At 44.4% G+C, this 27,302-nt stretch overlaps 1 protein-coding gene and 1 long non-coding RNA gene across 15 annotated transcripts in view; one reads left to right on the top strand and one right to left on the bottom strand.

Annotated features, from left to right (window-relative positions):
• Nucleotides 1–1,465: 1,465 nt before the first annotated feature.
• LOC122205226 lies at nt 1,466–27,302 on the bottom strand. 6 transcript variants are annotated; one of them, XR_006195970.1, is made up of 6 exons: nt 26,428–26,619; nt 23,692–23,756; nt 21,441–21,598; nt 10,861–10,989; nt 2,128–2,593; nt 1,466–2,041 (listed from the first exon to the last, which is right to left on the bottom strand). It is a non-coding gene; the product is annotated as an uncharacterized LOC122205226 (long non-coding RNA). The 6 variants fall into 6 exon arrangements; XR_006195967.1 differs by lacking the exon at nt 26,428–26,619 and adding an exon at nt 27,218–27,302 and having other exon boundaries at nt 1,466–2,593; XR_006195968.1 differs by having other exon boundaries at nt 1,466–2,593; nt 26,356–26,619.
• Nucleotides 26,766–27,302, top strand: part of AUH (AU RNA binding methylglutaconyl-CoA hydratase) — a 208,369-nt gene continuing 207,832 nt past the window's right edge. For 7 of the 9 annotated variants that reach the window (XR_006195964.1, XM_042913421.1, XM_042913420.1 and 4 more), the window contains exon 1: nt 26,766–27,041. Coding sequence is in view for 6 of the 9 variants with exons in the window: in XM_042913421.1 (XP_042769355.1) it covers nt 26,780–27,041 (262 nt within the window). In the remaining 3 variants the exon portion in view is untranslated. Of the gene's footprint in view, nt 27,042–27,084; nt 27,302 lie in introns of those variants that run through there. The other 2 variants (XM_042913426.1, XM_042913428.1) reach the window with 2 other exon arrangements.

The following is a 27,302-nucleotide window of genomic DNA, read 5'->3' as shown; positions in this document are numbered from 1 at the left end:
AATACTTATCAGGTATTAGGTGTGATAAAGGTATTACATAGAACAATTTCCTTATTCTTCAGACATACATATTTAAACATGTGGGAGTAAAATATGATGTCTGCAAGTCCCTTCGAAAAACAACTGGTGAGGTTACCTTTTACCAGTTACTGGTAACAAACATAGTTTTTACCAGTTAACAAATTGGTAAAAGGTATACACGTGTTTGCTGTACTCTTTTTTCAAGTTTTTTGTATATTTAAATTTTTTTCAGAAGAATTTCAGGAAAAGTCTCTAAGTAATGAAAAATAAAACTTAGTTTTATTATTGTTTTTAATGTTTATTTATTTTTGAGAGAGAGAGAGTGTGCGAATGGGGAGGGGCAGAGAGAGAGACACAGAATCCGAAGCAGGCTCCAGGCTCCGAGCTGTCAGCACAGAGCCCCGATGCAGGGCTTGAACTCATGGACTGCGAGATCATGACCTGAGCTGAAGTTGGACGCTTAACCAGCTGAGCTACACAGGCATCCCTAAAACTTAGTTTTAAATATAAATTTGATGCTAAGGGGCGCCTGGGTGGCTCAGTCAGTTGAGGGTCCGACTTCAGGTCAGGTCATAATCTTGCGGTCCGTGAGTTCGAGCCCCGTGGCAGGCTCTGTGCTGACAGCTCAGAGCCTGGAGCCTGCTTCAGATTCTGTGTCTCCCCCTCTCTCTCTACCCCTCCCCTGCTCATGCTCTGTCTCTCTCTCTCCTTCAAAAATAAATAAACATTAAAAAATTTTTTTTAATTTGATGTTAAAACAATAGGGACCATAACACCCTGCTCCAGAAATGTGTCACGTGGCAAAATCTATGGTTTTGTTTTACATTCTGAACATTTACTGCAGCGAAACGCAGAGAAATAGGATATGAAGCCGCAAAACCCAGAGAAATAAAGACATGGCCAATAGCTTTGATAAAGACCCAGGGAGAGAGTGAGCACAGATCCCAAATGCACAGAGAGACACAGAGATGCTCTCACACGAAGTGGCAACAGCACCCACAGAATGCCATCCTCTTGGAAAACAGCCACTAAACAGGTTGAAAAAGTGGAAGCAGAATCATTCGGTCAGGAGCTCAAGCAGCAGCCCTGGCTCTTACTAGCTACAGGACACTGGGTAAGTTTCCCTTGTAACTATCCAGGTTTCCACTTCCTTATCAAAGGTGATGATTAAAATACAAAGATGCATCGGTTGCAAAGAGAATTACGTTCAACACTTAGCAAAGTGCCTGGCCGCTCTTATTATGATCACAGACATGCTTCACAAGGTTTTGGGGGGGGGTGCCTGAGAACTTAAATAATCATCTCAGGGCGCCGGGGTGGCTCAGTTGGTTAAGTGTCCGACTCTTGATTTTGGTTCAGGCCGTGATCCCAGGGTCACGGGATCCAGCCCTGCATCAGGCTCCCAGTGGGGTGTGGAGCCTGCTTAAGATTCTCTCTCTCTCCCTCTGCCCTTCTCCCCTGCTCATGCTCTCTCTCTCTCAATAAAATGAAAAAAAAAATTAAATAAAGGTCATACGGAATAAGTGGTGGCTGTTTTTATTAAAGTCTGAATAGATACGTGTAAAACATTCTGCATGAGGTCATAATATTTAAGAAGAGATGCTCTAGACTGGGTAAGAAATTGTACCTTCGTATAGAAATTGCTAAGATGTTTTCTTCGTGGGGGAGCAAGGCACAGATAAGAGATGGCCTCTGCCTCAAATCTGTTTTATTTAAAACAAAAACTGGCCAACTCATCATTAGATTTTTCAGTGAGAAAGATACTGAGAAGATAGGAAAATGCATTAAGCGTGCCACTGCATACCTTTGACCTCTGACACCCTGATCACCTTTCTCTTCAGGTTTTGGGGTGTTTAGCCTTTTTCTCCTTAAATTTCATTATATTTTAGAGGAGATGGGGTAGCCTACAGCCATGTAGAGTCATCCAGGCGTGGCTGCCCCTGAAATAATGACATGTCGTTTCGTGCTCAATCCTGTTTCTTTTTCCTCCAAGAAGGAGCTTAGGAGGTCCGTGGGGAACCTGACAAAACACGGTAGAAGCCGCGGGTGAGCAGAGAACCTGCCCCAGCCACCCTCACACTTTCTTCTTCCATGACTTCTAGATACCTGTCACCTCCACGCCAGGTGTGAGGAAGGAGGAGATGGTCACCCAAGAGATGGAGAAGAGCTGCTCGGATGATCAGATGAGGCCAAGTTTAGCATGCAGGAGGGACTTCTCGTCCGTGTTTTCCCTAACGGCAGCAAGGAGCGCGAGAGAAACGGCTGCACAGTTGTACACAATGTTAAGGAGTATTCTTGGAAAGATCGGAGGTGAGAGTGAGTTAAGCTTTGCAAGCCGACGTTGTTTCCAACACGTTGAGGACAGAGGCGCCGGCACATTAGCTGAGCGGTCAGGCGTACCGCGTGTGGTGCTTAACTTTACGCATCAACTTGCTGGCTCCCAGGGCACCCAGGCGCTGGGTAAATGGTATTTCTGAGTGTGTCCGCGAGGGTGTTTCCGCAGAGATTCACGTTTGGGTACGTGGACTGGATAAAGCAGATTGCCCCCTCCTCAGTGTGGGTGGGCCTCAGCCTGAATAGAACAAAAAAAGGAAGGGAGAATTTGCTCTCCATCCGGCTGCTTGCACTGGGATACACCCTCCTGCCCTTGGGCTGGGAATTCTGCCATCAGCTCCCCGGATTCTCAGGCCTTTGGACTTGGACTGGAATGTACCCCAGAGGCCCCTGGGGCTCCAGCTTGCACACAGCAGACCTTAGGACTTGCCTATAATTGCATGAGCCAGTCCTTATAATAAATCTCTCTCTCTCTCTCAATCCCTCCCTCCCATATATGAGATACTGTGTACATGTCATGCATAGATACACATGCATGTATCTCTAAGTACATATACATCCTACTGGTTCTAACCAATATACTGAGATTTATGACTCACGGCATACGGACTGCAGCTGAAGCCGTGGATGCGGGTGACATCAGCCCAAGAGGGCATGTCAGGAGCAGAGAGGACAGCACCTAGGACAGCATCCATACTTAGGAGCAGGAAGGCATCTCTAAGGAGAAGCTGAAGAGGGAGGAGCAAAACCCAGAAGCCCTGGTGTCACAGACCCCGGGGCACAACCACAGGAGAATCCTGGAAGGAGAGGCATTTTAACTAGGACTTGGACACCCCCCTTGCCAACTTCAGACATTCAAATAGCAGATTTTCTACACTGACTTGTTGCTTTTCGTTGCGTCTCTATATTTATTTGCAATGTCACTGCCGGGGAGAGTTGCAAGTGGAAACGGCTATTGCTTCTTAAAATGTTTTTCTTCGAGGCTCGGCGGGGAACTGACGTGTGCCAAAATATCACTGCCCAGACCCCTTGTTGCTGGCAGGGGCACAGGCAGCCCGCGTGGAAGAACCACGTGTGATCAGCGTTAGTGACACCGACAGTGGGCGATCAGACCACGGCTCCTCCTTCCTGGAGCCAAGTGGACTTTATACCAGCACCTAGGAAGCATCTTCGTCCCACAGGGTTAGCCTGAGTTGAATGAAGCCTTTCTGTCCACCTTCCGAGTTACGGACAAATCCAGGATAAAGGAGACAGGTAAAATCAGGAGGTGGGACGCTGACACTTAGGACCGCATTCAGTACATAGTATAACTGTGCCTTCAGAAAGTCAGGGTCGTGTAACAAGGCTCGGGCATGCACAGGAGGGGACTACGTTTTATTAAGAGAGATTACACTGGACATAGTAATGCGGTGCACAGTCCTTAACTGGAGCCTGGTGTGGACACAAAAAAGCAAGTCCTGAGACAACCGTGAGACAGCTGGAAAGCTGAACTAGGACTTGACATTGGAGATACTGGGGCATTATTCATTTGGTCAGGTATGATGGTGATCATGTGACTATAAAGTAAAAATTCCATTTTTGAAATGTTTATTTATCTTTGAGAGAGAGAACACGTGAGTGGGGGAGGACAGAGAGAGAGGGAGAGAGAGAATCCCAAGCAGGCTTTGCACTGTCAGAGCAGAGCCCAACATGGGGCTCAAACTCACGAACCATGAGGCCTGAGGCAAAGTCAGACACTTAACCAACTGAGCCACCCCAATGGCCCTAAAAGTTTCTTTTTTATTTTAATATTTATTTTTATTTTTGAGAGAGAGAGAGAGAGAGAGAGAGAGAGAGCGAGCTGGGGAGGGGTAGAGAGAGACACACACACACATACACAGAATCCGAAGAAGGCTCCAGGCTCTGAGCTGTCAGGACAGAGCCTGACATGGGGCTTGAACTCATGAACCATGAGATCATGACCTGAGTTGAAGTCAGACGCTTAACAGACTGAGCCACCCAGGCACCCCCCTAGAAGTTTATTTTTTTTTAAAAAAGAAATGCATACTGGTGAAGCATTTAGAGGTGAACTGTCATAATGTCTATAACTCACATTGCAAATACGGTAGAAAAAATGTGGGAGAGGGATGTCTTTCTTTTAAAGAGATACACGACACAATATTTAGGGGTTTAAAATGTTTCACACACACAAATTAATGAAACAAATAGAACAGAATTAGACATTACTAACGTTCACCAACATCTGGTCCCCCCTCCTTTCTGATGGCCTGGGTGGGGGGGGGGGTTTACACTCCGCCATGTTCTTGAAGTTAGTACCCTAACGGACAGGTCATCAGATCTGCCAATGGAGCATGAGCAGAAGTAATGAGGAACTTCAAGGGCAGCGTCTCCTTGTCTGCACTGGCTCTCAGCCTGCTCTGGGCCTGCACCATGGAGCACTCAGAAGTCTCTTGCCTTGATGTTGGAGCCTCTGTCAACCCGGGTCCGCACGCAAAGACCCTTGCCTTCCCGCCGACCTATGCTGGACACAGAGCAATACATTTTGTTGCTTTAAAAACTGCTATGGGGCACCTGGGTGGCTCAGTCGGGTAAGCCTCTGACTTCGGCTCAGTTCATGTTCTCTGCGTTCATGAGTTCTCTGTGCTGACAGCTCAGAGCCTGGAGCCTGCTTCGGATTCTGCGGCTCCCCCTCTCTCTGCCCCTCCCCTGCTCTCTCTCTCTCTCTCTCTCTCTGTCTCTCCAAAATAAATAAATGTAAATAAAAAAATATTAAAAAAAAAACTGCTGTAAGGCCACTGAGGTTGTTTGTTACTGAGGTATAACATAGCCTTTCCTGACTGATACAGTTAACAAGTATTGAAGCTGGGTGACAGGTTGATTTTACGATAAAATCAATACAATTTTTTACAATACAATATTTTCACAATAAAAGATTCAAGAAATGATTTGCTTTGAAAATGAGTCTCTATCTCGCTGGCATCGCATCGAGACTTCGGCATGTTAACGTCTTCTTTGTGGTGCTGAAGCCAACTCTACTGTCAGCGTAACTATTTTGATACAGTGGAAAGAGTCAGGACTCGGTACTATTTGTAACATTTATTCTGATTGACAAGAATCAGGTTCTCTGGATTTCACTTTCCTTCCCCCATAAAAACGAAGAGTTTAGATGACACAGCTTCTGAGCTGCTTTCCACTTCTAAACTATAAAGATTAAGTAATTTACGTATGTATCCGATTATTTCTAAATGCATTTAAACATATATGATAGGCAGCTGATTTTAAATCTATTTGCTTTTTCTTTGAGCTTAAATTTCTTTCTCGATCGAATTAATTTTGTTTCTTGTGTAGATACACTGCCAAGGAAAACATTTTTAAGAAGATGGTGACTTTGAGGGTGAAAGCAAATAAATGTCATCTTCCCATCCCAAAGCATTTGCCAAATAGTAGCCCATATAAGGACTGAGTAGGTACGAAGCACCTTGAGGAGACCCAGGGCCAGAAGGGGGAGAACTCAGTGTATGGTAAATATACATTTATAGAGATAAGACTGTTTACAACTCTTACTCTTACAAAGAAAGCTAGGGCTATTTTAAGTGTCAGAAATTGGGACTTTAGTGCTATTTTAAGGCAATAAATTCAATACTTAAATAGACATAGTAATCAACAAGATACCACCCAGGAATAATATACTTTGAGAAGATTCCCTGGTGACTAAGGGCCAGAGGCTGGGAGCAAACACTTCCTTACGTCACTCTTCTGGTTTCCACGTGGAAGGATCTCACTGGAGTGACACTCTGGGCCCCTTCTACTCTCTGCTTGCCCCATGGAGGAAAAAAGGGCTCATATGACTGATTATCATCAAAGTCAGGACGGTGGTTCTGTTACTGCGGTGGCTACTGAAGGTGGCAGGGGACATACAGAAGAAGCTTCCAGGTTGGATGGCCACTCTCGGTTTCTTGACTTGGTTAGTGCTTTCCAGTATATATCTAACAACAATGCCCTTACGTCATATATTCGTCTTTTGTGGTTTTCTGAATTTTCACTTTACAGTAAGAAGAGTCTGACTGGTCATTTGGGGCAAGGGACGTAAGGGTCAGTGGCTTGGCCCCTTCCTTTCCCATCTCTCTTTGGGGGGGTACCTATCTACAGAAGTGGGCCTTCTCCACTCCTCCATGCCTTGGGCCGTAGGGCACCAGGTCCCCCAAAGATGGGGAGGCCAACAGTTATGACAGCTCCAGTAGCTGTTCAGTTCTGTCGGTGACTGAGGAAGTGGGTCTTGTTCTGGAGCCTGGTACCGGGAGGTCCATTTGGCTGCAGAAGGAAAACCCCGTTTGCTAACAGCCAGGGCTAACGGCCCTGACACCAGGGATCAGAGGGAGAGAGGAAAACGCTTGAAAACACCAACATGGATGTTGACTCTCCCACGCCCACACCCTTTTCTCGACAGGTTGGGTGGGGGGGTAGCATAGGGCATTTTTTATTTTTGGTCTTATTTGTTACCAGCCAACAGTGCTATAGAAGACGAGAAAACAAGACAAGGGGAAAGGTGTTAAGTCGGATAGGTATCCGCAAGTAGAATGAAAGCCATCGGCAGCATTCCTAGGATGTGTTAAAAATAAATTCGCAAGCAGAGCATGTGTGTGTTAAACACGGACAGAGAGGGAACGGAAAGACTAAGAGGTACCTGCAGCTCGTGACTCTAAATATTCATGAGGTTTTCATTCGACCACCCTGTCTGGCCCTCTGTGTCCTCAGTCTAAGAAATGCAAATAGAACCCCGAGCTGTGGAGCTGCTCACAATAGAGAGCTGGCTGGCAACAGTGATGGGGACAGGGGTGCCTGGCTGCAGGCACCTCTCCGGATTGGGTCTCGTTGTTCAAACGTCCATCTGGCCCTTGTGACAACAAGGCTGGCATGGTTCACGCAGCAAAGACAGACACACACACAGGTGACATTAACACAGCGTATCGAGGATTCAGGGAGTGAATCCCCACCCACCTGCTTGCACCCAGCCCTGAGACCATTAGTGAACCCTATTTCTTTCCCTTTGCTCCTCCCTGTGTGTCTTAACTGACTTGATCTAAGTGCTTGGAGCGGCTTAATTCGTCCTTCTGTGCTGGGATGTCCGGGGCCGCTTGCCTGGACCACCTGACTGGTGGTGTCCAGCAGGCGATGACTATGGGATGAACCCCAACTAAGTGCACGGGAAAAACCAGGTTACACTGCAGAAATGCTCTCTGGCATGAAAGCAGTATTTAAAAGGAAGACCTCCAACCTAGGAGACTGAGAAAACTGACGAGTTTTTACAATTAGAAAGGCTTTAGGCAAGAGATTAGGAAATAAATCCAGGCCAAAAATTCAATGGAAGCCTGATCAAATCTAAAGAGAAAAGACAACCCAGAAAACCCAAAGGCGAAGGAGATGTCCCCGGGGTTGGTGAGCTGTGAGGAGTGTGGGCAAGGCCGAAGTCAGCCGGAGCAGGGCCTGGGGGCTGACCCCAGATGGCTCCTGCCTACCCCACCTTCTCCCCGACTCTGCCTGGGGAGAGAAAGAGGATCGCCATGGTCGAGGGCACAGAGTATGACCCGCAAACCCAAAAATACTGCTCGTGGCCCGGTCACCGATCACAAAACCGAGGAACTTACACCAGGTGAGACTAAAGAAGTGAAGAGTTTGATCAAATCTTAGGAAAACATAATGAGTTAACAGAGGGAGAGAAAAAACAGATCCTGCTCTGAGCCACTTGGTCACTGTAGTTTTGTCTTTCCAAGACTGTCTGACAAAGGGAATCACGTCACCCTTGACGCCCGCAGCCAGGCTTCTTTCTCTGGGCGCCAGGCCCCCGACGTGGACCCTGGGTGCCAAACGTGTCAGTTGTGAGTCCCTTCTCGCTGCCGGGCATAACCCCGTGGAATGGTCGCTCATCCTCTCTTGTGCCAAAGGACACTGGGCGGTGTCCAGTGTTTGACAATTACGGCTAAAGCTTCTACAAGTTTCTGTGTGAACAGAATGTTTTATTTCTCGAGGGTCAAATCCCAGCAGTGGGACTCCCAGGCATCCACTAAGTATATGTTGAACTCTGGGGACACTAGTGAGCCCCCCCTCCTGGGGGCTGTGCTCCGTCCTGCACCCCCAGGATGCATGGGGTTCCTGCTGTCTCACATCCTTGTCAGCACTTGGCGTCGTTGGGGTTTTTATTTTAATCATCCTAATAGGGTTGTAGTGGCTCCTTCTAATTCTTTTTTTCCCCCCTCTTCTTGGGAAACTTTGGGGACTGACTGATCATAAAAACAAACAAATGAACAAAAACCAAAACTCTGTCACTTATTACAGACCTGGAAGAAAAAGTATGGAAAGTGGCTGAGGGGGAAAAAAGATCTGAAGAGCCAAAGAGCAAAAGAACTTTTGGACATCATCCGAAGAGGGTTTTAGGACCAGATGTTGTACAGGAAACATAAAAATAATGGCTCTCTTTCTGACAAGACAAGACGACCACGCAAAGCCAATGGTGCATTAAGGTGTTGGGGATACGTGTTCTCGCCTCCGGCAACCCCTCTGTGAGGTTGTGGAAAGACCCAGGAACCTAGAATGAGCACCCTCACAGCAGCAAAATGGCCTGTGAGCGAGCTACGCGAGCCCTTCACTCTCTCCCACTGTCCCATCCTTTTGAAGTTGCTATTTTTGATAACCATGTTTTCTTACCCCTGCTTCATGTCGGCAAGCAGGCTTTGGGGCTAAAAGTGTGTTCCAGTCTGGATCTAAATAGACACCAGTTTCATGCATGCACATACACACGCACGTGTGTGTGCTCTGACAGTGTGTTGAGTGTTACAACAACCTGGAAAATACTAACTAACCAGACTTGGGGGGACCCAAGTCCCCTATAAAACAAAGAGGTACAGCACAGAGCAGGCTGACCCAGAACCCGCGGCACGCCATTCCTGTGGGAAGACACAACTTCCCCAGGAGGGGGCTTGCTGGCGGTGACAAGCTTGGATGGGGGAGGCGGGGACCTGGAGGGGATGCCCCTGGGCCCTGGGGCATCCCTGTCTTGGTGCCGTGCTGATACCCGGGTTGCCTGGAAGGCCCCCATTCTTCACGTGCCGCTACAAGACCACGGTCAACCAAAGATTGGGGAGATAACAAGTTGGCTCCATTCCAAGCTGCAGCTGAAAACATAATTACAACGTATTTTACACGGAGTCCTAAACAATACCAAAATTTCGTCTGCAAGCCACTCTGGAAAACAGTGTGGAGGTTCCTCAAAAAATTAAAAATAGATCTACCCTATGACCCAGCAATAGCACTGCTAGGAATTGACCCAAGGGACACAGGAGTGCTGATGCACAGGGGCACTTGTACCCCAATGTTTATAGCAGTGCTTTCAACAATAGCCAAATTATGGAAAGAGCCGAAATGTCCATCAACTGATGAATGGATAAAGAAATTGTGGTTTATATACACAATGGAATACTATGTGCCAATTAGAAAGAATGAAATCTGGCCTCTTGCAGCAACGTGGATGGAACTGGAGAGTGTTGTGCTAAGTGAAATAAGCCATACAGAGAAAAACAGATACCATATGTTTTCACTCTTATGTGGATCCTGAGAAACTTAACAGGAGACCATGGGGGAGGGGAAGGAAAAAAAAAGTTAGAGAGGGAGGGAGCCAAACCATAAGAGACTCTTAAAAACTGAGAATAAACTGAGGGTTGATGGGGGGTGGGCGATGGGCATTGAGGAGGGCACCTGTTGGGATGAGCCCTGGGTGTTATATGGAAACGAATTTGCCAATAAATTTCATATTAAAAAAAATAAATAAAAAAATTTGGTCTGCAAATTGACAGACTATAATCTGAGAAGTTGGGGTGCCTGGGGGGCTCACTCGGTTGAGTGTCCGACTCTCGGTTTCAGCTCAGTTCCCGATCTAAGTGTCATGGGACAGAGCCCCGTGTTGGGCTCTGTGCTGAGTATGGACCCTGCTGAAGATTCTCTTTCTCTTCCTTGGCCCCTCCCTGAGCTCGCGCTCGCTATCTCTCTCTCAAAAACTAAAAACAAACAAAATAAACTGACAAGTTGTTGGCGAAAGGGTAGAGCAATACGACCAAAGATCACAACATTTCCAAGCGATGGGGGGGATACGGCCCGATTCGTATCTTAAAGCAACCATCTGGAGCTGTGTAATAGGTCACGGGCGACGTAACTCAGATGGCAGTGCACCAGTTGGACGAGAACACGGTATGTCACGGAAGTGGCGAACTGCGTTCCTGAAACTTTAGAACATCAAGGAAGACCTCCTTTGATAATAAGGGCTAAACAAAGACATGTTCCCTTAACAAGGAAGCCATTTTAACAGCTATCCAAGGGAGCGAGCCTTTCATCCGACAGGGGAGAGATGCGGTTATGAGAGGAGGTAAAGAGAGCCAGTGATGGTGGATGGGTTACGGGCGAAGGAGCACGGCCATGGATACAGACTGGGGGTTAGCGGCTGCTGTTCTGCCAGACCTGTGACGCCAGCTGTCCAGCCATGTCTCTCCAGTGACAGCAGCTGACCTGGCTCGTGCCCCTAGGGGGGCTTCTGCTCCCCCTTCTCTCCAAGTGGGAAGTAGAGGAAGTTCCTTGGACTCATTCGGCCTAGAGAGAGTTAAGAAGCATCAATTAAAAATGGGAATGTGAACCGGTGCAGCCACTGTGGAAAACAGTATGGAGGTTTGTTAAAAAATTACAAACAGAGGGGGCGCCGGGGGGGCCCAGTCAATTAAGTGCCTGACTCTTGATTTTGGCTCAGGTCATGATCTCATGGTTTGTGGGTTTGAGTCTGCTTGGGATCCTCCCTCTCTGCCCCTCCCCTGCTTGTGTGCATGTGTGCATGCTGGTTCTCACTCAAAAATAAATAGATAAACTTAAAAAAAACTAAAAAGTAAACAAAACAAGTGAACAAACAAGCAAATGAAACAACAAACAGACTCTGAAATACAGAGAACAAACTGGTGGCTGCCAGAGGGGAGGTGGGCGGAGGGATGGGTGAAACAGGTGAAGGGGATTAAGAGGCACAAACTTCCGGTTGTAAACTAAGTGACAGAGACGAAAAGTACAGCATTGGGAGTAGAATCAATAAGATTGTAATAACCTTATGTGGTGGCAGGGCTACCTACATTCATCATGAGGAGCACTGAGTAATGGAGAGAATTGTACAATCAGTACGTTGTACACCTGAAGCTAATATAATATTGCACGTCAACTACACTTCAGTAATAAATAAATTCAGTAATAAATACTGAATAAAATACTTCAGTAATAAATAAAGCTTAAAAAGTAAACAGAACCTCGATCCGAGCACGACAACAACAACAACAACAACAACAACAAAATAGGTTGCCTAACAAAATAAACTCCTAAGGTTTTAAGGGTGCTGGTGTTTCAACATAACTCCCTCTCTTAGGAAAGTGGCCAAGAGGAAATCTGTCACAATGATGAAGCGTCTGCATATCTGGACCGCCCAAAATGCAGAAAAAGTTCTTTTAGAAATCAATACTATTAGATGTAAGTTAAACAAGTTCAAAAATGTTGTTGGTAAGTGCAGAGGTATATAAATTGTATTAAAAGCTGCAGGAGAAATATTGCTGTTTTATCTGAATTCTTGGGCAAATTATATCAGTTTGGCAGTTCTGAGTTAAAAAAGGGCTGCGTATCTTCTCTCTGACCTCATTATTTTACGTTTTTAAAGTTTATTCATTTTTGAGAGCAAGAGAGTGAGCACAAAGAGGGGAGGGGTAGAGAGAGAGAGAGAGAGAGAGAGAGAGAGAGAGAGAATCCCAAGGAGGCTCCTCGCTGACAGCACAAAGCCCGATGCGGGGCCGGAACTCACAAACCGTGAGATCACAACCTGAGCAGAAATCCAGAGTCGGCATTTAACCAACTGAGCCAGTTAGGTGCCCCTAACCTCATTATTTTAAACCTTATGAATATCCTCTGTTGGTTTTGTGGGTCAGATAAATTATTCTTTACATACGATATTTTCAGGCATGAAAATACAAACATGTGCATTTAACTAAATTAAGAAATAACTCCTGTTTTATAAAAACAATGGGTTTTTGTACACTCCAAAAAATAATGCAAATTGTTTTAACATGGTTATTTCACTTCTGCTATCTGCATGTGATTTTTTAAACTATTTTTTTAAATTTATTAATTTTGAGAGATGGAGAGCAAGTGGGGGAGGGGCAGAGAAAGAGAGGGAGGGAGAAGATCACAAGCAGGCTCCATACTGTGAGCGCAGAGCCTGAGGTGGGGCTCGATCTCATGCACTGTGAGATCATGACTTGAGTGGAGACCAAGAGCTGGGCACTTAACTAAATGAGCCACCCATGTGCCCCTCTGCGTATGACTTTTAAACATCACCTCTTTGTTTTTAAAGTTGAGGATTATGTTACACTTTAGATATAATTCTTTTTTTTTTTTTTTTTTTTTTTAATGTTTATTTATTTTTGAGAGAGACAGAGACAGAATGCGAGTGGGTTGGGACAGAGAGAGAGGGAGACACAGAATCCGAAGCAGGTTCCAGGCTCTGAGCTGTCAGCACAGAGCCCGACGCGGGGCTCGAACTCACAAGCTGTGAGATCATGACCTGAGCTGAAGTCGCGCTCAACCGACTGAGCCACCCAGGCGCCCCATAGATATAATTCTTGAGATCTTTTGATTTTAACCCCTGGGACTAATATTAAGTTAATAAATAACATTGTCATCTGAAATCTTTGGTGATTAAAATGCATACAGATTACAAAAATGATCGATCACCCTATGAATACATACTTGCTTCTGGTGAAGTTCCAATTAAGACGGTAAATGTAGGTGGGATATATACTGCCTGTTACCCTACATTTGCTACTGTTAATTTGTTTTAAAAGGCTGAAATTAAGACTTTAAATTGTTATCTAACTACACATATGTACATTTGTGTGTATTTAAATAAATAAACATGCACATTAAAATGTGTTTGACTGAAAAAGCTTATGAATGATAAAGAGAACAAACAGTTCAGATAAATATTACTTTGATCTTTGAATATACAGTGTGCTCTAAAGAAAACAGGAAACAACAAAAGAGTCCTTTGTCTCCAGTGGAAGACACAACCCCACAGTTAACTCTTATCTACTGAAGAGCAGAGTTTCAGGAGGCTGTTCTGTTTGTAGCACTGATTTCTTGAATTATTTTATTTTATTTCTATTATTATTATTATTATTATTTTACGTTTATTTATTTATTTTGAGACAGAGAGAGCACAAGTGGGGGAGGAGCAGAGAGAGAGGGAGAGAGAGAATCCCAAGCAGGCTCCACACTGTCAGAGCAGAGCCTGACGCGGGGCTTGAACCCATGGACCGTACGCTCAGGACCTGAGCTAAAATCAAGAGTGGGATACTTAACCGACTGAGCCAGCAGGAGCCCCATCTTGAATCATTTTAAACAAAAGTTCCTCATTTCTAAACAGCTATATTTCCTTACCAGTATGCTTAGTTTAAACCTTGCTTTTCTGGTTTTAATAATTTCTTATCTTTAGAAAACTCTGACATATGTTCATATCTTGATGTGATTAAATGTTTGATGACTCTTTTGATATTGCCCTTCCCTGATCTAGGTCTACAGTGAAAACAAAACTGGCAGCTCAAAAAAAGAGAAAGTGATTAATTACATGGTGTTAAAATGTCATCAACATGAGTGTTTCAATTATTGTTTGCTTTTCCAGTTAAACAGAAGATACTTGGGTTTGTGTATAATGATTGAGGCAAAACTGTTCAAGAACTGATGTTTGTTCTTAGATATGAAACCTTTTTAACTTGGTGGCAATGATAATACATACTCTACAAAAGAAACCAAAGGTCCTGGGCATTTGTCAATATCCTTACTGAACATAACTTCCTTCCCTCTGGACCATCATTGACTCAATATACCCAAATGGAGGGTTCCACTCTTCTCCATTCTGATTAAATACCAAGGACTAATCAGAGCTATTCAGACTTATCATTTTCAGGTGGCTTCATAAACTACACAGCAGAAATAGGGTTTCTAGAAGTGGGGGAAAAAAAAAGAACCTCAATACAAAATGGTACCAGATACCAAAGAGACTTCCCAATGTAAAATGATACCAAACAGATGCCAAACAGACCTCCCAAGGGACAAAATTAGGATATCCAGTCCTCTGTTTGGGAAGAGATGACTGCATAGACATGTGTATTATTATCATCATTATTAGTTAAGCTTCCTAGGTAATTGTATTGTTTTGCTAGGGGCTGAGAACCACCGGCATAAGGTGTGAATTACCCATCAGTTCTGCAAACTCACCCAATACTTGAGAGTGGAAAACCATTCACAGTATCAATGATACAAGTGGTGTTCCAAGCTCTTGGAGCTCTGTACCTGGGTACGGGAGCCCTGTGTTCTGATTGCACACACAATGTCGAGATGATTAGTTGTTACATTTTTAGCAACAGAATTCTAGCAGAACTTCCTGGGCAACTCAATCTTATTCCGAAAGTTCACATTATTAAATGAATACCACATTGCTTGCAGAAGAATACACTGATCATAGCATTTAAGTCTGTCACACACACTTATAGGTAGCGCAATCTGTGATATTTAAGGTAAAAAGTCGAAATAATCTTTTAACTAAAAAACAGCTTAGAACGTGTAGATATCTCAGACATCTAAAAATATCTTTAAATATTGTCATTTTATTCATGGACCCCACTGAAGAATGAAATGTTTAAAAAATGCTATAATTAAAAAAACAATAATGTAATTATTTATACTGTGAGAATTATTACAACAGTAACAGGTCAACACTATATCCTCTACAATTCTAGCTTAAAAGCCTATTGTTGTGTGGGGGGTGTGCCTGGGTGGCTCAGTCGGTTTAGCGTCCGACTCCGGCTCAAGTCACGATCTCGCGGTTCACCGGTTCGAGCCCCGCGTCAGGCTCTGTGCTGACAGCTCGCAGCCTGGAGCCTGCTTCCGATTCTGTGTCTCCCTCTCTCTCTGCCTCTCCCCCACTTGTGCTCTCTCTTTCTCTCTCAAAAATAAATAAAAAAAAAATTAAAAAAAGTTTAAAGCAAAATGTTGGGTCTTGAAATACTACTAAAATTAAGTAATTTGGGGGGCATGGGGTTCAGCCTAGTTCTGACTTCATGGGAAGCCACAGACCTTATTTTCATTTGTTCAACAAGAAGAACAAATATTTTCAAGCATCTAATTTGTCTCGGGCACTACAGAGGACCCCGGGATACTATGGCCTGTATGAGGTACAAGGGACAATGCTCCTGGATCTTACAATCTAGCAGTAATCAGGTGTTGGTCCCGAAGAGCCAGAGACATTCTTCGACATAATTTAGAAATCAATCCTGGCCTACAGACTTGAAAAAGAAGAGTGTTCGACCCCAAATAATGAAACTCGGTATGTGTCTCTGGGTTACATTTTCCCCAACTGACCCATGCACCAGCAGCATTACAGGGATGTGTCTGTTAAAAATACATGTTCTTACTCTCATATTTAATAGGAGATACAATTGCCTTTCTCTTTGGGGCTGAAAATGACTTTGGGCTCTAAAGGCCAGAAGATTCCAGGACATTTGCTGGGTTATGATACACTGTCATCAATCACAAGGATTCCAGACTGGGCTGTCTGGCCCTTGGGCTCTACACCCCAATGCATCTAGTACTTGAAGGAGACATCTCGGTTGTTTAAAAAGCAATCGGTGTGATAAGCAGGATATTGGGGGACTTTCTCCTCTTTCTCTTTCAATGTGATGATTACCCCCCAGCGAAACTTTGACATTGTCTCTCCTTTCTCCTAACTACTACCATGACCTGTTTGTAGAAAAAAGACAAAGTCTCCAGCGTGGTGCGTGCCCTGCATCCACCTCCTGAGTGGCAGCCAATCGCAGACATAACATGTGACAAATGTGTGGGGAAATACAGAGGCTTGCGCTGTTGTTGATGAATGGGGATTAAAAGTCAGGTCTTCCTTCCATGTCTCCCAAGCCCCCATTTAACTTAACTGGGCTTTCTAATTTGGAGATACATAATTGTCAGGTGACTTTAGATGAGATGACATACATAGTTTTGCTATTGGGCACGTCTATAGGAATGTTGCTTATTCAAACAAAGTCTGTCTCATTTCCTGAATTATTTATAAATTTGGTTGCTTAATATAAACTAAGTATCCCAGGCAACACGCTGTTCTCGATTTGGGGATTTGACAAAGGAACTTTCATTGACTGCTGGGGTTGCAGATAAATGTAGCACACTGGCTTTTTGGACCACAGTCCAAAGTGGGCATATTCCCATCCCCCAGGACAGGTGGGCAAACTTAAAATAATTAGTTAATGATTTAAAGATATTTTGTGGTCTCCAATGAAAGAAGCTTCATTTTGAGAATGAAAATGCTTCTTGGAGAGTATAAATATGCTTCTGGGTTTTGATTAAATCTCTGAGCCAATAGTCTCTAATTTTTTTTTTTTTTTTAATCACACATGCCATCAGGAAGAGGGCAAAAAATTTTAAGCATATAGTTCCATGTGTGTGCACATAAACACGCACAAGTAAAAGTTATGGAAAGGGGTAAGATATAAGCAGAAGTCCTAATATTTTTTATCCTACCTCAATGTATACTGCCTTAGAGATCATAGCTCAATGCTAAAGAAACTGTGTCTTAAAAGTAATAATAATCACAGCTAATACTTACAGAATGTTTGTAACATAAAGCACTCGGCGCTTTATATATGTAATCTCACTTAATCCTCAAACAACTGTAGAGAGGGAATAATACTATTTTCCCCGTCTTACAGATGAAGGTCCATTGCTCAAGCTTGCACTGCTAACAAGAGGGATCGCTGCTGGTGAAACTTAGATAGTTTGAATCCAGAGGGCATGCTCTTGCCATGCTGTTACTGAAAAAGTGACCTTAGTTTCTGCAATATACATATTTTAAAGTTTACTTATTTATTTTGAGAGAGGGAGAGAGAGAGAGAGCAGGGGAGGGGCAGAGAGAGAAGGAGAGAGAATCCTAAGCAGGCTCCACACTGTCAGCACGGAGCCCGACGTGGGGCTCAAACCTACGAACTGTGACGTCATGACCTGAGCCAAAATCAAGAGTCAGATGCTCAACTGACTAAGCCACCCTGGTGCCTGTCTGCAATATATTTTCAACTTCTCTTCCTTTTCTTTTTTTATTGTTTTAAAATGATCAAAGAATCACTGAATATGGTTTAAAGAATTAAATGGTAAAAAAAAAAAAATGTACAAGAGGAACGAGAGAAGTCTCCCGTCCCTGCTGACTCTATTTTCTAAGTAACTTGCTAAAAGATCCTAGGTATTGTGATATCAAATACAGGAAACATTTCTTTTTCCCCCTCAGAAGTACAACTGAGTCATTTCTGCCTTCGTTTGGAGTTCTGTCCCGGTATTGGCAGAGTAACTCACACGGGGCAAAATTTACAGAACAACCGTGTGGAGGCACTGCAGAGGCGAGTGCAGGAAGGAACTGGAGGGGAATTGACAGTTAGAAGAAAGGTACAGTTCTCATGAGCTTCCCGCTTTTACAGCTTTTTGCGTGAGGACGAGCCTCGGTGTGCACTATTCATGGAGGCTAAAACTAAGACACCTGCAGATGTACTGGTTGAGATATCGGAGGAGAGACTTTGGGGCAACCACAAAAGCTGGAAAATAAAGGGAGAAGTCTCAGGAAGGCTGGAGCTACGGAGCAGGTGCCCCAAATTATGTGTGTAAACGCTGCCCAAATCTCTGGCTGGCCCTTGATGCATGAGCATGGATGATTCCAAGCAACACAGCTAAGGCTAAAAGAACCAACGAAAGATCTCAGCACTGCCCACTGTGAGAGAGGCAGAGTTCATGTTCAGATAAGTTAACCACCTGCTAAAACAAAATAATCATACTATTCAGGTGAACGACAGAATCCAGAGTCTATAGTCTGTCACATAATGTCTAGAATATAACCCAAAATTATTACACACATGAATAGACAGTAAAACATGACCCATATTGAAAGCAGTATCTCTCAAACTTTTTGAACGGAGGGCCCCTTTACATTCAAAAATTACTGAGGATCCTAACAGGATTTTGTTTTGCATACTGTATCTATTGATATTTACATTAGAAATTAAAAGTGACAAAATCTAAAAGTATTTATTAATTCAAAAAAAACCAAGAACAAATCTCATGTATGTTAACATCAATAACCCACATTCGTGGAAAGTAACTATTATTTTCCAAAACAGAAACAATGAATGAAAAGAGGGGTGTTGCTTACATTTTTTCAAATTTCTTTGATGTCTATCTTAATGGAAGGTGAGCAAGACTCCTAAATTTGTTTCTACATTCACCCTATTGCAATATTTTGGTTTTGTTTAGGTTATGAAGATAATGTGGCTCCCATGGTTGGAAAGATAGAAATATTTTAATAGCCTTTCCAGATAATTGTGGATATTCTTTTATACTATGCTAAAATTTGACAAGTGCTAGTTTCTTAAATGTTTGTTGCAGTGTGGAATTTGAAGCTGTATCACAGTCTGCAATATTTCACATTCTATTCTATTAAAATCCATTATTTTATACTGCACTTTTAATGGGGATCTTTTATTCATGCACAGTTTACAACATTAGCTTTGGCCATTTATAAAATACTGACTCATTGAGTTATGTAGGTCTTTCAAATATTGGCACACTTCATTGTTCAATATTAAAAAAAAAATAACTCACTAATATCATTACTGATCTCATCAGGCAAATCTTTACATATCAGGAAACTCTTATGCTCATGATAGTGGATACAAGTTTTTCAAAATTCCAATTTTCATTTGAAATTTCAAATTTTATTGTGGGCAAAAAATATTGTCACTTTCTTTGAAGTTATACACTCACATGACTCTTTTTTTTTTTAGAAAATATCTATCAAATGCTAAATTTTGAGAGAACAGTGGGACTGCCTGTTGTTCTTTTCTTTTTTTAATGTTTATTTATTTATTTTGAGAGAGAGCCCCGTGGGGAAGGGGCAGAGAGAGAGGGAGAGAGAGAATCCCAAGTATGCTCTGCACTGACAGAGCAGAGCCTGATGGGGGGCTCAAACCCACAAGCTGTGGGATCATGACATGAGCAGAAATCAGGAGTCAGATGCTTAACCGACTGAGCCACCCGGATGCCACAACCTATTGTTCTTTCAATTAGAAATGATGTTTCATGAAAGAGTCAGCTAGTTCTGCTGAATCAATCACATAAGTACTTTTTCTATCTGCTTCATTGTGCAGCAAAAGTGACTCATGCATGAGTCACATCTTGTGACAAAGAATATTAAAAAAATGTGTACTCAAAGGTTGAGATTCAAAGAAACTAATAGTTTATCTGGCTTTATCAAAGAAATTCTTTTTTAAAATATTTATTTAGTTTTTGAGAGAGGGGTGCAAAGAGGGGGACAGAGGATCTGAAGTGGGCTCTGTGCTGTCAGCACAGAGCCTGATGTGGGGCTCGAACTCATAAGCTGCGAGATCATGACCTGAGCTGAAGTCAGACAATCAACCAACTGAGTGACTCAGGTGCCCCTATCAAAGAAATTCTTAAGTAACTAGCCAATAGTACAGTTTAGTGCTACTGCCTTGATTCATGCTAACGTGCCAGTGGTTTTATGGACAACTGCTTTTGCACCATCAATGCCAATGTCAACACATTGAGACAGATAACATCTCAGTATTATTATGAAAATGGTGTTGACTTTGCAGTCCCCCAGAAAGCATCTTGAGGAACTTCAGGAGCCTGCAAACCATACTTTCCAGAGCTTCTGCACAAGCGAAAATGTAAACTATGGAGACAGACCTCAAGATGATCCAGATGTCTGAATTAGCAGACAAGTAATATAAAAACAAAGATGGGGACGAAACATAAGAGAGTCTTAAATGTGGAGAACAAACAGAGGGTTACTGGAGGGGTTGTGGGGGGTTGTGTGGATGGGCTAAATGGGTAAGGAGCATTAAGGAATTTACTCCTGAAATCATTGTTGCACCATAGGCTAACTTGGATGTAAATTAAAAAATAAATTAAATGAATTAGCAGACAAGCAGCTATTATAAATATGCTCAAAATTTTAAATGGAAATGTGCTCAGAATAAGTGATTGATTAAGAAATCTCAGCAATCTACAGCTCTGAAGTTTAAAAAATTCACTGGATGGGTTTAACAGCAGAATGGAGAGGAAGTGTGCAGCCCACGTTTAAATAGTGGTTACGCTCCTCCTCCCCGGGGGCAGAGTATCTATTTAAGTTATTTGGAATTCTGCGTTGGAGATCTGTCTCTTCTTTCCTATTTGTTTATTCAGGCATTTATTTATATCAATGGGATTCATGAATACTTATTTTCCACTTTGGTTTATAATCCTACACTCCTTTATTTATTTATTTTGTTTCAACTTGTTCCGCATCTGGCCATTGGGGACGTCTTTCACTTGGTTTCTGAGTCTCTTTGACATAGTCCCATGATTGTGGGTTTTTGTTTTGTTTTGTTTAGCACTTTCTTACTTTCTGGCTCTACAATATCCTTCAAGCTCATCTTGTAAATGTTCTATAATGCCCCATCCTAAAACCAGCCATTTCTCCAAGGAGCACTTTTACCGAAGAATGGTATTAGAAACCAAGATCTGGGCACTAAGTGTGCTCATTGCTACTGAGCTGCCATTGCTTCGGGGTCATCTTAGCTGAGAGCAAGGACATATATGTGTACATACTAACCAATGTATACGCACTTATCTCAATATTTCTATTGTAATCATCTGCATCTATACTAAGCTAAATGTGAGTTTACACTGATGTTTCCAATGCCATTCCTTTATCACATGAGTGATCCTAGCAGCAGCCCCCCCTTCCTCCCCCACCCCCCTTCCCCCCCCTCCCCCCACCTGCCTGCCCCATTGGCTTATCTGTGTTCTCCCACTCCAGCAGGGAGAAACTGGCCTCCACCATTTACTCAATTGTCCACTGACTTAAGAAAAAAAATCTAAATGTTAGTATCCATTGCTGGCATTATTCATACCGAAGCTCCACTTGTCCCAGATTTGGCCAGAAGGATCGCTTTCAGTCTGTGTCCTTTCTCACCGCTGCCATTCTTTGAGCATTTCACTGTATTCTCGCACAATAAGATATTCTGGGCTTGCCTTGTGTTTTCTCTGTCTCAGATACAGAATCAGCCGTCTATTGAAGAAGCCATAATCCATATCCTCTTTTTATTAAGACATAATTCTCATACCATACAATTCATCCATTTAAAATGTACAATCCAGGGGCACGTGGGTGGCTCAGTCAGTTAAATGTCTGACTCTTGGTTTCGGGTAAGGCCACAATCTCACGGTTTGTGGGTTCAAGCCCCACGTCAGGCTCTGCGCTGACGGCTCCAAGCCTGCTTGGGATTCTCTCCCTCCCTCTCTCTATGCCCCCCGCCTGCTCTCTCTCTCTCTCAAAATACGTACATAAATTAAACAAATAGAATGTACAATTGAATGGTTTTTAGGATATTCTTACAGTTACGCAACCATCGCTATTCAATTTTAGAACATCTCCATCACCCCCAAAGAAGCCACGTATACTTGATCATCCCCCAATGTCCCCATCCCTCCCAGTCTACATGGTGGCCTGTGTCTTCAGAGCCTGGTGTACATGTACACGTATGTTTGTGTGTATGAGTCACACAAAAATGGCCACTAAGGGATTGGCAGGAGGAAGAGGCAGTATCTGGGAAATTATGACCACAGAGGATCTAATGCAGAGGGTAAGCTTTCCAGAGAGGAGGATAACGGAGGAGTTTGGTCAAGTTCCCCACAGCTGGCAGTGGGGGGTGGGAAGGGTAGGGCAGAGCCCTGAGGATCACTTGAGAAAAGCAGATGATACAAGGTAACAATGAGTAATTCGGATTCTAGAGTCGATTATTTGAGGTTTCGCTCTGTAATGTATAGCTATGTAACTCTCAGCAATTTAAAGCCTCAGTTTCCCTGTCTTTTGCCTCGTAGGTGGAGGGAGCTCATAGGCACATGTGGTCATTGTTGGTACTTATAAGTTGAACCTGCAAAATCTTGGTAGGGTGTGGAGTGCAGTGTCTGCTCAAGAGGCCTTCTCAGAGGGTGTCCCCTACCATACTGTTTCTGTGGGGACAATGTCCTCGGGTGAGGCTTACTGGGACCTTCCAAGACTTGGGGCATGGGGTTTACTGGGTTTGCCATTCAATCCCTCCCTCTTGGAGGTGAGTATTCAGGGTAGGTGGGAAAGGGAGAGCTTTTGGAGGAAATCCACTCTGGAGACTTAGAGAACCCTTGAAAAACAAGACTATCTAAAAGCATTAAAAAGAGGCCCAAAGAAATTCAGAGGGGCTGTTGTGATTTTTATTTTGGTACTAAAGCATGCGTAAAATTTTCCACCCCTCTTTGAATGTACCGTGACCATTTTTTGTGCCTTAAAGTTATAAATACTTAAAATGCCTCTTTAATACTTAAAGAGCTTTACATTAAAATTATACAACCATGTGATCTCGAACACAATCGTATACATATTCTTTCTATCATCTTCGCATAGTTTTATATCATAGAACATGTAGATTACAAGTGTACCTGTGTGTCACTGTGTAGGTAGGTCATTAAGATTTAACAGGGTATACACAGTTTCTTTTAAAAAAACTTTTTTTTAATGTTTGTTCACTTTCGAGAGACAGAGAGAGACAGAGCACGAGTGGGGGAGGGGCAGAGACAGAAGGAGACACAGAATCCGAAGCAGGCTCCAGGCTCTGAGCTGTCAGCCCAGAGCCCGACGCGGGGCTCGAACCCACAAACCATGAGATCGTGACCTGAGCTGAAGTCGGACGCTCAACCGACTGAGCCACCCAGGCGCCCCAAGATAGTTTTAAAATATAGTCTCGTTTTCCAAAAGTCCAGAGTTCTGCTTTGTTCCTCACATAGCTTTTGCTAGACTAGTTTGTCTCTCCACCTGTGGTTGGTAACATGTTGGCAAGTGTCCATTTTACCAGGGACACCTACGTTCTCCTGCGTGTTTTGTGCAACAGAGCTGGGTTCTACAAGGGGTGGCTTCTGCCATTCAGGCCTGGCTGTATTCTAAGAGCTCAGGGTTGGCCACTCTGAATCATACCCATTTCATATTACATAGAAGTAAGCCTTAGAAAAATGTCAAGGATGTGGCAAATCAAAACGACTGTCAGCCGCGAGCTTGCTGGAGGCCAGGGGGCCAATCCTATGGACAGATGGGAAGTAACAGTAACCGGATACCCAAAACTCCGGCCCTACCTTCCTCTCCCAAAGTGATGCTTCTTGTGCCTGGCTCCTACTCTGCTCCTGGTGCACATCTTTTACTGAAAAAGAGAAAGGAACAAAAGGGAATTAAATTTCATTGGCCGCCTTAGCATTTAGGGAGAGACTGTGCAAACGGTGATTAAGAACATGGGGATCGGAGTCAGATACATCGAGGTTCAAATTCTGGCTTCGCGACATACTAGCAGCAGAGTTTGATTAAGTAACTTGATCTCAGTGCCCTCATCTGCAAAATGGGGGTAATAATACCAACTTCAAAGTTGTCTGGACATTAAGTAAAATAACGTATCTAAATGTCTGAAGTGGACTAAGAAGGAAGCTGATAAGCGGCAGTTAATAGTATCTATTCTCTTCTCATTTCCTCATGCCAAAGATTTTGTATGCTTATTTCATCAAGCCTATAAAACATGGGCACAATCCCTCCCATTTTACAGATGAAGAAATTGGAGTTAAAGAACTCGTGAGTGGAAACAGATATCATACTAGCTGCATTACAAATGGAGAAATGGAAGCACAGAGTCTTTAAGTAACTTGTGAAGCAATTATTGAGATCGGATCCAAAGCCGAGTGCGTCTGACTTGACATGTTGTAACGGTCATGGTGATATCTGTTATTTGCATCAGCTTTGAAGAACCAATCCTCACAGACTGGGACATGCTTACGACTGCTTTCAGTAAGAACCAGAGTCACAACCGTTCAGGAAGGAGCTGGAGTCTCTACGTTGCGTTCTATACCTTATGCCCTGCTCACCACAGTATAGCTACCATGTGTCACCACACAACCCTCCTCCAGGACCAGCGACTATTATTCCCTACGCTGTGCAGTGTGGTAATTTCAGTGTGTAACATTCCTGGTTCTACAATAAAATCTTCTAGACGATCACTGTAATTAGATTCAATTATTGGGGCAAAAGAGAGATTACATAGCTCTTTAAAGCAACCAAACAGTCGTTCTCATCTACTTGCTTCTTTTTAAACAATTTTTTAATGTTTGTTTATTTTTGAGACAGAGAGAGAGAGAGAACACGCGTGAGTGGGAGAGGGGCAGAGAGAGGGAGACAGAAACTGAAGCAGGCTCCAGGCTCTGAGCTGTCAGCACAGAGCCTGACGCGGGGCTCGAACCCACAAACTGCGAGATCATGACCTGAGCCCAGGTTGGACACTTAACCGACTGAGCCATCCAGGTGCCCCTACTTGCTTCTTTAACAATATTTTATTTAGCATCATAGCACTCAATTAAAATTTTTTTTATCTGTCTTTTAAAAAATGTGATGTTAGTTTCAGGTGTAAAACATAGTTATTTGGCAATTATATGAATCACGAAAGATCACCACAGTAAGTGCAGTTACCATCTGTTGCTATACAATGTTACTACAGTATTATTGACTATTATCCCTGCCCTGCACTTTCTGTGACTTATCTGTTTTACAACTGGAAGTTTGTATGAGGTTGTATTACTTTAAAATTTATTTATTTATTTATTTTGAGAGAGAGCAAGAGCAGGGGAGGGGCAGAGAGACAGGGAGAGAGAGAGAATTCCAAGCAGGCTCCAAGTGGTCAGTGCAGAGCCTGACGCAGGACTCGATCTCAGCAGGAGAGATCACCATCTGAGCTGATATCAAGAGTCAGACGCTCAACCGACTGAGCCACCCAGGCGCCCAAGATTATATTATTTTAAATAGCATTATGTCAGGTGTTCTGGAACACCTGTATTTGAATTTATAATCTGTTGATGAGCCAACATAAAGATATCAAAGTAATTAGCTTCTAATAAAAGTGTACAATAATTTAGATTGTACAGTAATTCCAACAGCTGAGCTATAAATAAAATCCCTGAGTTTCTCAGCACCAAAGTGAACATGAGTATCAGAAGAGGGGAAAGATGAACTTTTTATCATTTAGGATTTTTTATGCTTACCAAAAGGACTGTCAGATATACATTTAAAAATCATACATAACTTTTACACATACATGAAAAATCACTTAAATAAATTGATCAAGGTATTCCTGAAAAAAAAAAAAAAAAACAAAAACAAGGAAAGGGGAAAGATATAAGAAGAGGCAAAGTTTTTCCTTGTCCTCTGCTTCAAGAGAAATTTCAGAAGTGGCACTTTACAGAAGGCAGAATAAACGTGCCCTCAACAGCAGCCGCACAGCAGATGCACTCATGGGACCCAGCTGGCTTTTTCTTTCCACTTTGGGCAGAGCTGAAGGTATAACATGAAAGAAGGTTTTGCTCAGGATCCAAACGTGTGGTCGACCTACGGCAGAAACGTGCGTGGCAGTGGGAGTATGCTCATAGCAGCATACTTTTCAAACAGTCCTCCTAAGCCCACCTTGTCTTGGCTGAGATCGGAGAGAAACCACGCAGGAGAACATGTCAAACTCCTCTGATGAACACCTACACAAGGGATTGACATTCTGCGCTTGAGGCCGAGGGGAGAGCCATAGGCTCTCTGTCCCGCCTCAGCAGATGGTTTGGCTTGAGCCCATTTTGTCAAGACCACGGTGCCTTACCAGGACTCTGGACTCCGGGCAGGCGAGTCCACCTGCTGTTCCCACCCCCTTCCTGAACTCCGCGCAGCATGCCCTGAGGATGTTCACGGGCACGTCTAACGGATGACCTGTGTCTCTTACGTACACGGGTAAACGGGAGTCCGGCGCAGAGCTGCTCCCCAGCCAGCCAAACGGGAGCTCAAACATTTCAGCTCACCTTTGCAGCTAAGCTGGGACCCCAGGGCGTATGCCGGGGAGAGCGTGGAGTTCTTATGGAACACGGCCTCCTAAACCGTTCCACAGCCTGGGAAAACTACTTCTTCCTGCCTTTGCTGGATGAGCCTTGACCGCGCGCGCCAGGCCGGGGAGGCCCGGGCCAGAGGCTCCCGGAACGCTCCGTCATCCGGTCTGGGCGGGGCGAGGCGGTGAGGGGGCGGGGCCTAGGGCGCGGACGGGCACCGGAGAGAGGCTCCGGGGGGCGGGACGTGGGCGTGCCCGGCGTGCGCGCGGCGGCGAGCGCGCGGCGGGGGCGGGGCGGCAGCCGCGGGCCCACGCCGTAAACATACAAGATGGCGGCGGCGGCGGCAGCGGCGCCTGGGGCCTTGGGCGCCTTGCAGGCCGGCCGCGCTCGCTTGGTGGCCGCTTGCTGTGCGCGGCTCGGCCCCGGGTGGAGGCTGCCCGGCTCCTTGACGGGCCCGCGGGTCGGCCCTGCGATGTGGGCCCGGGGCTGGGCGCCCGTGGCGGGGGGCTCAGCCGCGCGGAGGGGCTACAGCTCTGAGGTGAAGACGGAGGACGAGCTGCGGGTGCGGTACCTGGAGGAGGAGAACCGAGGTGAGGGGCGCGGCGCTGGCGGCCGCGGGTCCTGGGAAGGGGTCGCAAGGTCAAGCGTCCGGGCTGACGTCAGCGCCTGTTGCGCGGCCCCGGTCGAGACCCCTCCCCTCCCCCACCCCAGCTTTGCACCCAGGTAGTGCTTTCGGTGCCTAAAGGTGTGCTACGGAGCAGCTTACCTGTAAAAGTGGCCCCACTCAGCGCCGAAGACAGAAATGCAGCTTGCGCCCTCATCTCTAGACGAGCCAAGGTCAATAAACCGGG

Source organism: Panthera leo, chromosome D4 (assembly GCF_018350215.1).
Source record: "Panthera leo isolate Ple1 chromosome D4, P.leo_Ple1_pat1.1, whole genome shotgun sequence".
Lineage (NCBI taxonomy): Eukaryota > Metazoa > Chordata > Mammalia > Carnivora > Felidae > Panthera > Panthera leo.
The sequence above is the reverse complement of the archived record's forward strand: the minus strand, read 5'-3'. Positions and strand labels throughout refer to the sequence as shown.